We start from the raw sequence: 15369 nt of genomic DNA, 5'->3' as shown, positions 1-15369 counted from the left end.
GATGGATGAATGGATGGATGAAAGGGGTGGATGAATGGATGGATGAAAAGGGTGATGGATGGATGAATGGATGGATGGATGAATGGATGGATGGATGAATGGATGGATGGATCAATGGATGGACGGAATGATGGATGGATGGAGGGATGAATGGAAGGATGGATGAAAAGGGGGGTGGATGGAGTGATGGATGGAAAAGAGGGAGGTAGGAATGAAGGAGGGGTGATAGATGGTATGATGGGTGGATTGGTGGATGGATGGAGTGATAGGTGGATGGATGGATGGAATGATAGGTGGATGGATGGATGGATGAGAAAGGAACCCAAAGTGAACAAAAACAGTAAACTGACTCATTACTCGTTCTCCATGAACCCTGTTCCCCTCCATATTCGTGTCTGGCTTCTTCAGAGTCCCTCTATCAGGCGCGCACACACGGAGCGCTCGCGCGCACACGCGCTCGAGCGCGCATCACTGCTCATTTGGGCTTCAGACTCTGAAATGAGGAGAGCGCAGCAGTGATGCTCTGAGGAAACTTTTCGCGGGTTGTTTATTTTTTTTTCTTTCCGTGTTTTAACGTCAGAACGTGAAACGGACCAGAATCTGTGTTCGGCGGGATGGATGCTCTGGGGTCTGGGTTTCCTCTCTGGAAAGTTCTGCTTCTCCTCCTGATTCTCCTCCAGAGCGGCCGGAGCTCCCTCCTGGACTGTCATCCCTCCTGCTCCTGCACCTCCTCGGAGATCCTCTGCAACAGGCCGGACAGCAGCAAGCAGTTCCCCATGCCGTCCTTCCACGGCCCCAGCGGCGCGGGGAACCTGAGCGTCGGCGAGGAGGACCTGCTGGAGAACATCACCTCCATGTGAGTCCACAGGCGCGACAACATCTCACAATGACCCCCAAAACTCAAGAGAATGGGGCTTTTTAGTTTTACTTTAAATCCGTTCTCCGTCACCTCCTTCATTGACTCCTTAATTGATCCAAATCAGATTGTTTTCCAGTTGGAGACTTGGAGTAGAGTCTGTGAGGCATTAAAGGAGAACTGCAGCCACACAATCTAATTATCAATCAATAATCATTTGTCTCTGTTGCCAAAAAGTGCACATCAGAGCAGGTTTACACTTTAACATGGAACACTTCCATCATGCTTCCTCCTGGATCAGACTCTCCAGCTCCTGTTTGGTCCACCCCCCTCCCCCACCCCCAGTCTGTAGGTCACCTGTCTGCACCTGCAGCTGCTCTGTTCACGGGTCTTCACATCCACATGATCTCAAACATTTACTGAGAATTTGAAATATTTTAGTAGCTAAAACAATATTCTCAAGCCTTCGGTTTTAAGCTTTAAATGTTTCTACAAATACATTTAAATTTTAAAAATGAAGTGTTGCTCACAGCTGAGAAATGTAGAATTCATTCAGATCCTAACCGACCCCACCGATTCGCCGCATGGTGTCCAACCATTACCTTCTTTAATATCCACATATTGAAAACAAGAGAAATAAAAACATAAAATAAAAAAACTACAACATTTTGGGAAAATTTTAAATAAATAGAACTGAACACAGAAATACTGTATATTTAAAAATAATAGAGTTTCGATAAAGTGTTACCAAACAACAATTAAATTTACATAATGATTTGTGAGGATCGGGTTTTCTTAGGAAGGTTTTGTGTTTTTGTCTCACTCAAAGCAGATTTCATTTGAAAGCCGACCATTGTTATTTTTCTATTTTGACTTGTTTGTTTCTGCTTGTTTGGATTTTACTTTTTCCCTTTTGCATTGAATGAATGTTTTCATTTTTGTCCATTCACTAAAGTTTTACTTCCTGCCACAAATCAGGTCACATATCCTTAAAGAAATGAAACCACATTCCAGAGTAGATCAGGAATGCCTCTTTAATTTGAACATGTCTGTGTCAATGAATTTCATTGAATAATCCAAGAGCACTGGAGATATTTTTTGAGTTTATGGATCCAAATTTTAGTTTTATTTTCTAGGTTTAAACTCTTTGAAATTTTAGACAAACTCCTCTGGACAAGAAGGCTCAGCTTCATCGTTCTATTCACTAAAATGTTTGCTTTATTACGAAACGGCGCATCAAAACACCAAATATGAAGATTCCTGGTTGGGATGAAAGTTCTCGTCTTTTTGTTCAGATCTTGTTTTGTTCAGACAGATGGACTATGATGCGATTCTCTGCAACACGCCCTGCTGAATCGTCCATTTCCAAAACGCTACAGAGTCTTATTGGTTTTTTTTCCAAAAGAGGCATTTAGATGCAATCAGAAACGTTTTGAAAAGGTTTTTATCTTCATATTTAACAAAAGAAACTTGCATTTTAGTTTGACATATTTAAAAAGACGTAATAGTTCAAACTTTGGTGAATCAAAGTGTTTTTTTATGTAAATACCAGCATCAGAAGATGTCCAGATGCCCATTATGGGCACAATCAAGTGAAAGACGTGGTTACGATGCACAGCAGGGTGAAAACGCCTCTGTAGTTTCACAATGACAAAAGAACGAGAGCAGGAGGTAAACTGTTGGCAGCTCTGGGCCGGGTCCAGCTTTATTTAGTGGATTCAGTTTGTGTCTGCGCTCAATGAGGACGCCTGGACACCAGCAGGGCGCCAGTCGCCATCTGAGGTCTTCAGATGTCTGATATGCTTTCCAGGATGCAGGCACTGAGTGAGCTCAAAGAGGTTCTTCATTTCAGTTTAATTTCATGGAGGGAGGGGGCTTAGTGTCCTCTTCTAAATGTGTTTTAAAACCTCAGACTTGGTCCAGATGCTGCTGTTGTTTATTTTCCAGCTCCAGGCCACCCCTCTGTCACCCTCAGTTTGGTCTCTTCCAGAAGACTAGATGTGATAACAAGGCGACACTGGTACCGGGTTAGGGTTAGGCTTGTTTCCACTGAGCGGTGCGGACCAGACCAGTCCTCTCTTGACCGGTTTAGGAGGGTCCGGGGATTTCAAGGGAGAGTTTCCATTGAACGTTGGACCATCAAAAAGCATGGGGGGTGTAGAGCGATGACGAAGCTGTGAGATGAAACAGGGTGACTACAGCGAAAGTGACTATAGCATCAGCTGACTCAGAAACAGACGGAAGATTAAAAAGATTATTTTTATAGATAATTTATTCTTCTTTGCAAGAAGATTGCGTTGGGTGAAGAAGAATCCAGCCGAAAGAGGACAAGACTTTCAGTTTGGATCTTGAGTCGGGAAACGTGCTGGTTGGACGCTTCCTGTTGTGGTAAAACCTTTCCACCAATCAATGGGTTACATTGTGTGACGACAGAAGCTTCGCCCTCACGGCTCCACACCATTTTACTATGGAGCTAGGACCAATGCGGGACCAGAAATGGTACCAGTCGGTCCTGCTGAACGGGCCCATTTTGCAATGAAAAAGCTCAAAATACCAGTCCGGTCCGGTCTGGACCGCCCAGTGGAAACGAGGTGTTAGAGTGCTGGTACAAGTTCGTGCCCTAAGGGTTGGTGACCCCGGATTAGTGACTTAATTTTTTTCCCTGTCTGTGGCCCGGTACCAAACATTCCAGGACCGGTTTGTATCATGGAGGTTGGGGACCCCTCATTGAACAGAAGAAGCCTGTCAAAAGATTGAGGCACTTCACGACTCGATTTGATTACAATTTAGGAGGTAATGATTCAATTATAAAACAGTTTGATTATGAAACAGTTATCAATGCATAAAAGATCTGCATTTTTTTTAGAAATGTTTCTCTTTACTACAAAACAGTAAAAGAGCCATTTGGTTTGTTTTCTACTTAGAATGACCCGTAAAGTCTTATTTTGATACTGCTTTGCATTCATTACAACATATCTTTTAAATAATAAATCTGAATTATGCTCTTTTGTGGCATGAATACAAATTATTTTTTACATTAGACAGAAGCATGTTTGATTTCCTTTCAAAATAAAAGACGCCTTGTGCTAGACTGGATCTTCCCAGTGAAGCTCTGGACAGCATTAGATAATATATGCTTTAAACTAATAAAGGATCAGACTTTTTACCAAAGTTTTACTTAGTATTTGAAATCTGTGCATTCTGGAGGAAGCATAGAACAAACAAGACCTAATCAAGCCGGCAGAGATGTAAAAACCTTCACGTTTATCTTCAGGGTGCACCGCACCCATACATTTATAAACTTAATTAAACTAAATTTAAAAAAATTACTAATATTTTATTTTTCTTTAGCCAGAGATCCACTATGGAGAAGTTAAAAAGTCTCAAGTGTCTCAAGATTGCAGACCCCTAAACTAGACCAACATGACTTACTTTTCTCCACTAAAGAACATTTTTAAGTAAAGTCAAGCTCAATTCAATTCAATTTTATTTATATAGCCCAAAATCACAAAGAAAATTTGCCTCATTGGGCTTCAGTAAACTGAGAATATAAAAATTTTGGCATGAAAAATATTTTGTTTGATGATCAAAGATCTTTCACAGCATCAAATGGGTAACATTTTCCCTTTTGAAAAGTAAGATAAAGTTACGTTTTATTATGTGACCAGCTTTGATGAAACGCTCTTTAACTCACATCAAACTAAACAAATATTTTCTAGCTAGATGCACATTGTGATTTCCCAAATCTTTTTTGTTCCCTATATATTTAATTTCGGTGTGACATAACTTACACCGTGTGACTTTTATCCAATTGACCCTCAGTGCTATGAAAGCGAAAATGCCTCCAGCCACTTTAAAGGGGTCATACCATAAAACAACTTTTGGAACTTTCAAGTGTATTATAATGTTCAATCCTCTCTATAAAAAAACTCCAAAGCGGAATTTAGATCCGTTCACTCATTTCTGAGTAATCCTCTGAAAACCTGTGCTCTCAACAGTAGCCCCTCCCATACCCACAAAAATGATCAGGTCCTCACATGCTGACATCACAGGTTGAGAACCGCCCCCTCCAGGAAGAGTCTGCTCCGCCCCCAGGCTAACTCAAACACTTCATTCGCGAAGCTAACAGCTCAAGTTAGCGGTGATCAGCAAGCTTCGTGAACCCCAAAAATGTAGGTTTTTTTTCGTGGATGATGCACTGACGAGGATGGCTTTAGGTTGACGTCATGAAATGGGCGGCATCCTCTGGGAGTGAAAGGCGGAGCCTCAGACATCGAGTCGTTTTACTTCCTGGTATGAAAAGAGTCCACAAAAATAATTCATTAACAATTTGTTTTTTAGTGTTCCAAAGGTAATATATGATGATTTATATGGATAGACTTTACACTGAAAGACTAAAGAAAATCATGGTATGGCCCCTTTAAGTGACGCCGGGGCCGGTCGGATGACGAGATCTGGAAGGTCAACCATGTTTGTGTGCTCTTCAAAAATGTCAGACTGAAAAGCTTTGTGTTTACTTCCCCTTGTTACTTTTACTTTAAGTCATATTCATTTTTTTGATTATTAAAAATGTATAAAATGATTCAAAATTGCTCCTGGATCATAATTGATGCATCTAAAAATAGATCTTTTCCCCCACCACTCGGAGGGCCTGAACCAAACGTCCATATATGACGAGTTGGGAGTGAGAATGTGCTAGAAGCATCACCTCCGTGACCAACACAAACAAAATCTGCACGCCCGTCCTTGGCAACTTCATCATCTGTAGCCTATTTTGTTGGATTGACTTGTTTAAAAATAATATTTTGGTAAAATATCTGAGCCATTAGCGGGGTCCAGTCTCACATGCACATTTGTAACCACACCATGAAGCCAGTTTTTGTTAGCTTTGACCCTAGAACACTTTCGGTATAAAAAGTTACTCCATCACTTTTGTCGGGTAATTTTTACCCGGCATAAAATACCCCATAAAAAGTATTTCTCATAAAAAGTTAATCAAGACATGACAACATGTTATAAATTAGAGTAGTTTTCTTTTATTTTCAACTGTGTTTTATGCAACAGAGTGGGGAAAAAGTATAGGAAGATCCTAAGAATATGCTTGAAAATGACTGAAAAAGTAAGAATTTAAGAAGAAATAATTCCTAAGAAAAAAAAAAATAATGATACTGTACACTCTGCCTTTGGTCCACTCATTCCTGGGACATGTGAGACTTTACCCAGGGACCCATGATACTCAGAAAATTCAACAAATTTAAAATAATGTAAATACTTTTGTGAGAATCACCTGGCAATAGTGCTCTAGGGTTAAACAGAGCAGGAAAGTTGTTTGATTTTTTTTTCTTTGGCTTTTTAAATATCTTTTTATGTCACTTCCCTAAAGTTCCTAAGTAATCAGATTTTTCAGAAAAAACTAATGTTGTGAACAAGCAAACAAAAAAAAAGACAAAAGAAAAGCATGATTGCATGAAAGTCACAGATGAAGAGTGAATTTCCAGCCTTCATTCAAACTGACCTGCAGCGAGGAAACGCAGTGATGGAAAATGGATGAAGCTTTGGAGGAGACAGACGGATTCTGACCGACATTCATGAACACTGCATAACACGTGTCCTCCTTTTCATATGTTTGCTTGAAACAGATCTTCTCATAAATGCATTATGACAAAAAGCTGCAGATCAATATTGTTCAGGCGTCAATACCAGCATGCTGCCTAATATAAAAATGCTAAAGAAGTCAATATTTTCATCATTAATGCACCAATGTTGCCACAAAAATCAATGGAATCTGCAGCCATTGTCACAAAAGCCTGATCTGTGTTGACTTAATGTCATGTTTTGACTAAAACACATTTTTGTAATTAAAAATACCCATAATCCTCATCTGTTATCCTTCCCACAGCTGCTGTTTTCCTCCTCTTTGTCTTCACAAACAAACTTTTCTTTTTTCATTGTGAGTTTTCAAAAGGACAAATGTTAGACTTAGAGTCACACTTTGTTTCAGCTTCGATTCTGATTCTGGGATTGAGAATTATGTCATTTGCTTGTACGTTAAGGTAAGTTATGGAGCAACATGCAATCAGTTTTTTTTAACCAGTAGACTCCTCTGAAGGAAAATCAGCCAGGCTTTCTGTATGACTGAGGTATCATTGTAAATCCTCAGTGTTATTGGCTGAAATATGAAGATTTTAATCTTTCAAATGATCTTTAACATTTCTGTGCTCACAAAAGTGCAGCTGATTCTTCTTGGTTTTAATTCGAGGATAAAATGTTACCTTCAGCTTTTCAGGCATTTTATCTTTACTTTTGGATGAACACAATAAATAAAACAGATAGAAGTACAGATATTTTTTTCTAATTTTTAAATAAAAAAGTAATGACTGAATGTTTGTCTGATTGTCTTTGATGCTGATATTAAATGTACTGGTTTTATTGTTGCATGTGTGTTTCCCTGCAGACACATAGAGAACTGGACTGGTCTGGAGATGCTGAGAGATGTAGATATGGAGCTTTATCCAGGCTTACAGCGACTGTGAGTACCTGCTGTCTCTGTGAAAACAAGTTCATGTCTCAACAACACAGACCTCTAAAGTGACGGCAGTTTTTATATTTGTTTCTTTGATGGATGGAAAAACATATTTGTAAAATCACATTTGAAATACACCAGTTTACTCTAAATATAAACTCGTGCCACCGTAATCAGGATCAAAAAATCATTTGATCTTTTTAATCAACTCAACAAAGTTTGCAGCAACCAAACTTTCTAAAAAAGATCTTGCTGTTCCAACTGCTCCACTTGGGTGCACTGTTGTCTGAAATGAACTCAGACAGGACAGAAAGGAAGCATGAAGAAGAAAAGAAACGAGTCCCACAGTCATCTATGAAGATGCAGCTCCTCAGTGCACCCAGCTGTTACCCAGCAGACGTTTCCAAACCTCTTCATGTTCCTGTTTCTTCAGACTCTCACTGTGGCTGTTTTTCCTCTTACCTTTGGTCCCTAGAAAGTCCATCTGCATTTGCACAACAGTGAATCGCACCAGAGTTCATCTGCAAGTGCCTTCTCTCTGTGTGAACATGCGTTTGTGTGTGTTTAAGGACAATTACACGGAGCGGATTGAAATTCATCCAGGCTCGGGTTTTCTCCAGCAATCCTTACCTGGAGTACATGTGAGTACACCTGAAACGTACGCAGAAATAGGACCTCCAAAATCACAGAAAATTAAGTTTGTTAGTCAGTCTCAACTGGCCTCACCGACGGGCTCTCTGCGAGGGCAGAAATGTGCAAAGGTGGATGGGGCACACAGGTAGTCCTCATGAAATAGGAGGCCAAAGACCGCCTGGTTAACGGTCTCGATTAGTGTCTAGAAATGCCCCACCCCCAAATCTTGATTATATCCTATTTCAATGAGGTTGTCTCAGAAGGTAGTAAAGGGAGGACCTCAGAGGGGATCTTCTGCATGAGCACCAGATGAAAATTGGATTCTATGATCAGGCAGAATAACCCTTACTTTTTGATATAAGAGTTTAAAAGTAGAGGGTTTTTCTCATGAGTTACTGACTTTATTTAGTGTGATCAGAACTCTGTAACTCACACTTGCTAAATTGCAACACTTTGCAACAATTATTAAAATGTGACAAATCCAGAAACTTTTTCTTAAGTGGATCTCTGTGAGGAACTTAAGGACATACTCTGATGAAAATTGCATTTTTAAAATGTTCTTGTAGCATTTTTCTCATGGAGGACATATATAAATTAAATGAAGAAGAAAACTGCTTTTATCAGAATTTCTTTCATTCAAACTGTTGTGAATCAGGAGCAGATGAAAAACGCCCTTAAATGAGCTTTTAGCAGTATTACGCTCAGTTGGCTGCAAGCTTCCTGCTTTAGTCTATCCTGTTGCATCCACTCGCAAACAGATCCATGAACGTATTTGTTTTCCTCATTTTAACTGCATCTGCATCAAAACTGGACGGCTGAATGGCTCCAGTATTTCTCACCATTTTTGTTGCTCGGCTAATGTTAGCTTGGGGTTGTGATAAGCTGTAAGCTAGCAGGAGAGAGTGAAAATAAAATGGTTCAGGAAATGGGGGCAGGCACCAGTTTTTGTTGTTGTTTTTTTTTGGCTAAAAATGCATAATCATTAAAAGACCACTGGCAACACTTTTACAACAGATCAGAAGAGGATTGCAGTGGGATTTTGCGTGACTTCCAGGAATTGCTGAAACAATCTTTTACCTGGTGATACAAGCACCAATTTTGGCACATATCTGCAACAGAACCTACTTTAAAAAAAAAAAAAAAAAATGTTTTCCAACTTCAAAAATAAAATGACAGCCAATTTTCAAGATCGCCAGCTCTTGCATATCCATCTCCACAGTATTTGGTCTGAATGTTCGTACAGTAGTGCTGATGATCTACTTATCAAAATATATGGTTTTGGATATAAGGGATTGAAAACATAATTTAAAATAATGCTATTGTAGTATGATGAAAATTTGATGCAAGAAAACAACGTCTTGGCAAAGTTGCCAGTTGACATGTCATATGTACAAGGTCACACCACATGTGATCCAGTATAGAATCTAGCTTTCTTGTGCATGCTAAGTGCTTCTTTTACTCCATGTAATTGCAGCTGCAGAGTGGTGTGCATCTCCAGGTGTTGCTGTAGCATTTACATGGTCCCTGACATTCACCCGCAGCACTTTGTTAACTGCTGGCATGGCTGAGCAATGGGTGTTGACCAAAGAACTTCCCAGACTTGGCTGTTCTTTTGTCATTTCATCAACACATTTATGGAAATACTGTCAAATATTGATATGGAAACCCCTGTAACAACAAGCTTCAGAAAAAAAATGTTTAGCTCAGGAAGGATAGAAGCATCAGGGAATAGTCTTGGGCCCACAGGTGGAGTCTTGGGCCCACAGGTGGAGTAGCAGTCTTTTCTCAGGGTGGGTGTTGATTGTGGAGGAGGACACTGGAGGACTGACTGTAGAGCAGAACTTGATTGGATCTGTCTCAGTCTCTCCTTTCCCCTTGGAAATCATGGGTAAACTGCAGAGGATCCAGTCTAACAGAAAAAGGTGACAGGTCAGTGCAGGAGGGAAGCAGCTTGGCAGAGTAACAGGCACTCCAAAACAAATACGCACTGGAACTCACTGACTCAACAACAAGGCAGAGGTGAAAGATGATCCAACGCCAGCTGAAGGTCTGCAGCTCCTTAAGAAGGGAGGTGCTCAGGTGGAGTCAATTGACTGATTAGCTCTGCTGAGAGGAGTTGACAGGGTGGAGTGATCCAGATTCATGACCAATTTTCAGCAAGGTAGACGCTGCCATTTTGAAAACTGGTGAATATCTTGAAATTGATGAGACACTACTGTATGTGCTACATAAGAATACATTCATTGTAATGTCGAAATAATTATTCAAATTGTGTAGGTTAAAGTTTTATGTCAATAAGAGCATTTACCAGGGTTGACAAGTCGGCCATCTTGAAAAATGGCAGCCATCTTGGATTTTTGCTGGATAACGTGCTTTTCCTCTAACATTTGCTTTGATTGGTACCAATTTTGATGATACAAGCACCTATGAAAAATGTAGTTAATCTGCCCCACTAAGGACAGCTAGCTACTGTGCCTTCCGGGGAGTTGGTAATTGTGGTCTACAGAAGTGACTTTCACAGCAGAAGAGCACAGAAACGAATCACAGAAATGTCTCTTCTATTTCTTCTCTTCAAGACGAGAGTGATTTTCTCATCTTAAGTCTTTACTCTTTTTTCAATATGAGTTGGAAGCAAACCTAAATATAAATTAGCTAAAAGAAACTGCACAGATAAATGATATACAAATTAGTAAAGTAAAATAGAAATCCCTAAAGAAGAATTCTGAAAACAGGTTTAACTTGTGGCTTTTTTGCTGTGTCCCTCAGAGACTTCTCCAGGAACCCCCGACTGAAGACGCTGTCATGGCAAAGCTTTGCATATCTTCAGCTTACAGAGCTGTGAGTCCACCTGTGATTGTTTTCTTTTTGTTTGTGTTTGAATCTCCACTAATCAATAAGCTAAAATAAGAGAAACAGTAATGATTAGCAGAAGTTACTGTCTGAATGCATTCTTTCTTATTTCCTCATACACACAATACCATGATGCACATCTTACTCATGTTGCCCTATTCCACCAATTTTAACTGACCCCTTTAGTATACACACACACCAAGAAGATTGTGGTCAGGTCTGGCCCAGACTCCCATCTTAATCCATTTTGGATGGGCCAGCCACCTTTGTGGGGGCTGTATCCTTTCCCGTGGGTGGACTGTAGGACTGAGTGAAACAAATCAGTAATCGATTTATAAAAAATATAAATGGATTTAGTACATAGAGCTAAAGTCCACTAGCTTGATGCTAACGTTTAATGGAATTTCCCATAGGACGGCTAATGCTAACGCTCCGTCGACCTAAACACACATTGCTGACTAAATGAACACCTTTATAAACTCACAGGCATGAATTTTCCAAACTCCTTTAAGGAAATATATTAAAGCACCTATTTGTAGTCTAAAACAGTTTTTTGCTCATACTTTCTTCTTCTGGAATAAATTGTCCTACTATAGTGCCACCTAGTGGCCAAACTTTAACACCTTCCAGGAGAAGCAGAACAATGCTTACAATGTTAATGATCTGAACATTTCCTTGTTTTGCTCTGTTACGTTTTGTTGATTTTGATCTCTTCCTCTAAATGAAGGTGATTGAATACACAATATTTTAATTTGTAAACATTGAGTAAAAAATAATATGCATTACAACCATTTAAACATTATATTTGAATTAGTAAGAATCATGGTTTGATCTGTGACTTGTTGATTCACAGGAGTAATCCTGGTGTCAGACCAGAATCTGTCACTCATCATTTAAAGTTCCACTTCTGTCCTCCAGCAGGAGTTCATGAAACGTTGTTTTTAATTCTTAGACATTTGGAGGAGGTGATGTTTTCCTGCGGCTGTGGCATCCGCTGGCTGCAGCTATGGCAACAGAGAGGACAGGCGGAGCTTAGCGGCCAACAGTTGTACTGTACCTTTAATGACACAAGAATATTGCTTCAGGACATGAATGTCAGCGACTGCGGTAAGTTTACCAAGTCTGTGCTTTTTTAGGTTCAGTGTAACATTTTAAAAATTAAAAAAATATATTTTTAAAACATAAAGACAGACAGATTTTTCAAATACTCAAAAGTTTATCAAACCCATAATTACAGATGAGATATTTTAGGATAACAGTGTTCATCTAATGTTTTAATGTGGATATAACAAACATGAAATAAACTTTGACTGTAAATCCCACTGATGGAATAAAATTCACAATGAAACCCTACCAAAATAAAAGCAGAAGTGTTTTGTGTACTGAGAGATCTTTTTCTTTTAAATCAGAACTATTCTACTGAAAAAAGTCAAATATTCAACCAATGTTGTCATTTAAGTACTGTAAATGAATGTACAGTACATTTTTCTTATTTTTTAGACAAAAATCTAAACTTTTGCCCATTTATTTATTTATTTTTTGTTGTTATGTGTTTTGATCATATTCTGCTTTCAGGTCTGTATAATTGTGTGACTGCTAACAATTATGTATTCACAATTGCTATGTAATATCAGTATTAACAATACATAAATACATTTAAAGAAGACACATTTCTGCTGTTAGATGATAGTGATGCTCCGTGTGTGAAAAAGTTAACTTCAGGAAACAAGTAATCTGTTCCAGTTCCTCAAAGCTCCTCAAGAATCTCCTCTGCTGTGTGAACTGAGGCCGTCCTCAATGTGTCGAGCATCTCTGAAGCATCAAAGGCTTTTTCTCCGTTTCAGAGCTGCCAGTGGCCAGAGTCAGCAGCAGCAACATAACAGTGGCTGAAGGAGATGATGTGACTGCCATCTGTAATGGCTCTGGGTCCCCGCTGCCGAAAATGGACTGGCCTGTCAACGGTTTGCACTCCATCAATACGCAGGAGGTACAACAAACTCAGCTCTATTCAGAGCCAGATGAGCCCCACACCTGATACTGGCACACTGCTGGAAATTCCTTCATGAATAATTTAGGCATCTGCTAGCAACAGTCACAATCTGTAGTAGAAAAAGCTATCAAGTTTTATTTACTGAGAGGTGCGGTATATATGCTTTATTTAATTGATTCATTGGATGAAGACGCACCTCAGGTTATCCTTATCAATCCACACTAAAGCAGGATTGTTTTTCTAATTTGACTTGTTTTTTTTTGTCCATTAACCCATAGCACTTTTGCTATAAAAAGTTAAACAATCACTTTTTCCAGGTAATTTCTACCTGATATAATATACCCAACAAATAGTATTTGTCATAAAAAATAAAGCAAAATGTGACAATGCGTGGTAAATTAGAGTAGCTTCCTTTTATTTTGGTTTATGTAACAAAAATATGAAATATAAGCATAGGAAAATCCTAAAAACATGGTTAAAAATGGGGGAAAAAATGAGGAATTTGAGAACAAAAAAATCCTTATAAAGATAATAATACTGGAGACTTGGTCTTTGGTCCACCCATTCCTAAGACTGGTATGACCTTATCCAGGGAACCATAACATTCAGAAAAAAGCAATATATTGGAAATCATGTAAATACTTTTGCTTGTGTGAAAATCACCCGGTGATAGTTCTCTAGGGTTAAGGGTGGGTATGTTGATCAGTGTATAGATAGCATCGATATTAGCATGATGAGATTGATACTTTTGTCGCAGTTTTTCTTCAATACGTACAGTCAAGATCTTAAATATACTTATGGTGTTCATGCGAGCGGAGCGTCTATTTGTCTGCAGTGTTGCCAGGCTGGGCATAAAACAGCCCAATTTCAGGAAATACCCACCCAATTTGTGCGGGAATCTGCCCAATCTGGGAACGTTGTCTCTCTGTGTAAACAGCGCCCCATCTCCTCTCTAGCTGCTGCTCACACCGACCACCATCCCTGCTTCATCGGAGAGTGGAGTCATTAAAGAGCCACATATTTGCACCAATAGCTGTTTTTTTTGTTGCTTTTGTTTACATTTTTCACTAGTGACTTTGATATTTTATTACTGCTTTTGTTTATAAAAATATATGATTTGTGGTGCTGTTACATTTTTGCTTTTTTCTAAATTTTCTTACAGTTTCTGTTTTATTCTTATTCATATTATCATTGTATTATGCAATTTTTATCATATATGTTCTACATTTGATGTAGGTTCAGTTCAAGTTTTTGTAATTAGTTAAATAACATTCCTATTTGCCAAAAGTCTCAATTCTGTGTTTTCTTAGAAACTAAAATAACTAAAAATTGTATGTTTCCAAAATAGTTTTTCAAACAAACATTTCAAGAAAAAAAATGTATCTGTATTGATGAGGCGATACTAGCCCTGTTATTACTTAGTATCTGATCAATGCCCAAATTCCCAGTATTGCTCACCTCTAGTGTCCATTATAATTCAGATCTGAACAAAAATGTCTTCAGTTCTACCCTTGTGCACTATTTCCGTTTTCTGAAAGATGTCAGAGCATGGAACAAAGTGACCACAGCAGCCAGACCAACCAAACAGACATACCAACCAGGATTCAGATCAGAGTTAATCTCACCCTTACCCCATGGTTTAAAGTTAAAGTCCCCATATTTGTCACACCTAGATGTGTGAAATTTGACCCATCCCCTGGGGGAGTGGTGAGCTGCAGACACAGCCGTGCTCGGAAACCATTTGGTGGTTTAACCCCCCAATCCAACCCCTTAATGCTGAGTGTCAAGCAGGGTCTTATTTTTAGTCTTTGGTATGACTCAGCCGGGAGTTGAACTCACGACCTTCCAGTCTCAGGACGAACACTCTACCATAAGGCCACTGAGCCACCTTATGGACTTCATGGACCTTGTTTTTGTTCATCATTTTGTGAAGATTCACTTATGCTACTTTTAAGTGATGAAAAAGAAATAGTAAAATGTTGGTGGTAAATCTTGCAGATCATACAATCGAATCATAAACTGTTGTCTGAAAATATATTATGTTTACATTTATGGAATTGTAGGAATACACAATATGCTGATGTCTGCAGATATTTTGAAATGTGTTTGCCAAAACTAATTGTCGAAAATACGAACCTTCATTGTGAAGACGAGTCAACGACTGAAAGATCCACTTGTGCTTCCAGGACAAAGTCTACAAAAATGGCATCCAGTCCATCATCATCAAACTGGTCAACATGAGCAGAGACGACAACAACTTCATGCTGAACTGCACCGCCACCAATGAAGTGGGCATGAGCAACGCTACAATTCAGCTAACTGTTTTATGTAAGCTGTTCAACACGAGACCCACATTCACCAAATCCATGTTTATCTGTACTTGTTCACAACTAGTTGTAAATCAGGCACCAGCTCCACAAAATGAGTGTAATAAGACAGATCATGACACCTGCTTTTCTGTGGAGAAGTCTTCACTACCCTGAAGACCAAAGTCTTCATGGTTGTCAGGACTAGTCA

The 15369-nt window shown here is 39.2% G+C and overlaps 1 protein-coding gene and 1 long non-coding RNA gene across 2 annotated transcripts in view; one reads left to right on the top strand and one right to left on the bottom strand.

Annotated features, from left to right (window-relative positions):
• The first annotated feature begins 178 nt into the window (after positions 1–178).
• Positions 179–15369, top strand: part of LOC112151688 (NT-3 growth factor receptor) — a 33862-nt gene continuing 18671 nt past the window's right edge. Inside the window, exons 1-8 of the mRNA XM_024280699.2 lie at positions 179–241; positions 294–856; positions 7311–7385; positions 7949–8020; positions 10779–10850; positions 11815–11969; positions 12707–12849; positions 15039–15180. Coding sequence (XP_024136467.1) covers positions 615–856; positions 7311–7385; positions 7949–8020; positions 10779–10850; positions 11815–11969; positions 12707–12849; positions 15039–15180 — 901 coding nt within the window. The 5' untranslated portion in view covers positions 179–241; positions 294–614. The remainder of the gene's footprint in view (positions 242–293; positions 857–7310; positions 7386–7948; positions 8021–10778; positions 10851–11814; positions 11970–12706; positions 12850–15038; positions 15181–15369) is intronic.
• On the bottom strand, positions 9363–10142 carry LOC118598814. Its single transcript, XR_004947983.1, has 2 exons — positions 10001–10142; positions 9363–9921 (listed from the first exon to the last, which is right to left on the bottom strand). It is a non-coding gene; the product is annotated as an uncharacterized LOC118598814 (long non-coding RNA).

Source organism: Oryzias melastigma, linkage group LG6 (assembly GCF_002922805.2).
Source record: "Oryzias melastigma strain HK-1 linkage group LG6, ASM292280v2, whole genome shotgun sequence".
NCBI lineage: Eukaryota > Metazoa > Chordata > Actinopteri > Beloniformes > Adrianichthyidae > Oryzias > Oryzias melastigma.
The sequence above is the reverse complement of the archived record's forward strand: the minus strand, read 5'-3'. Positions and strand labels throughout refer to the sequence as shown.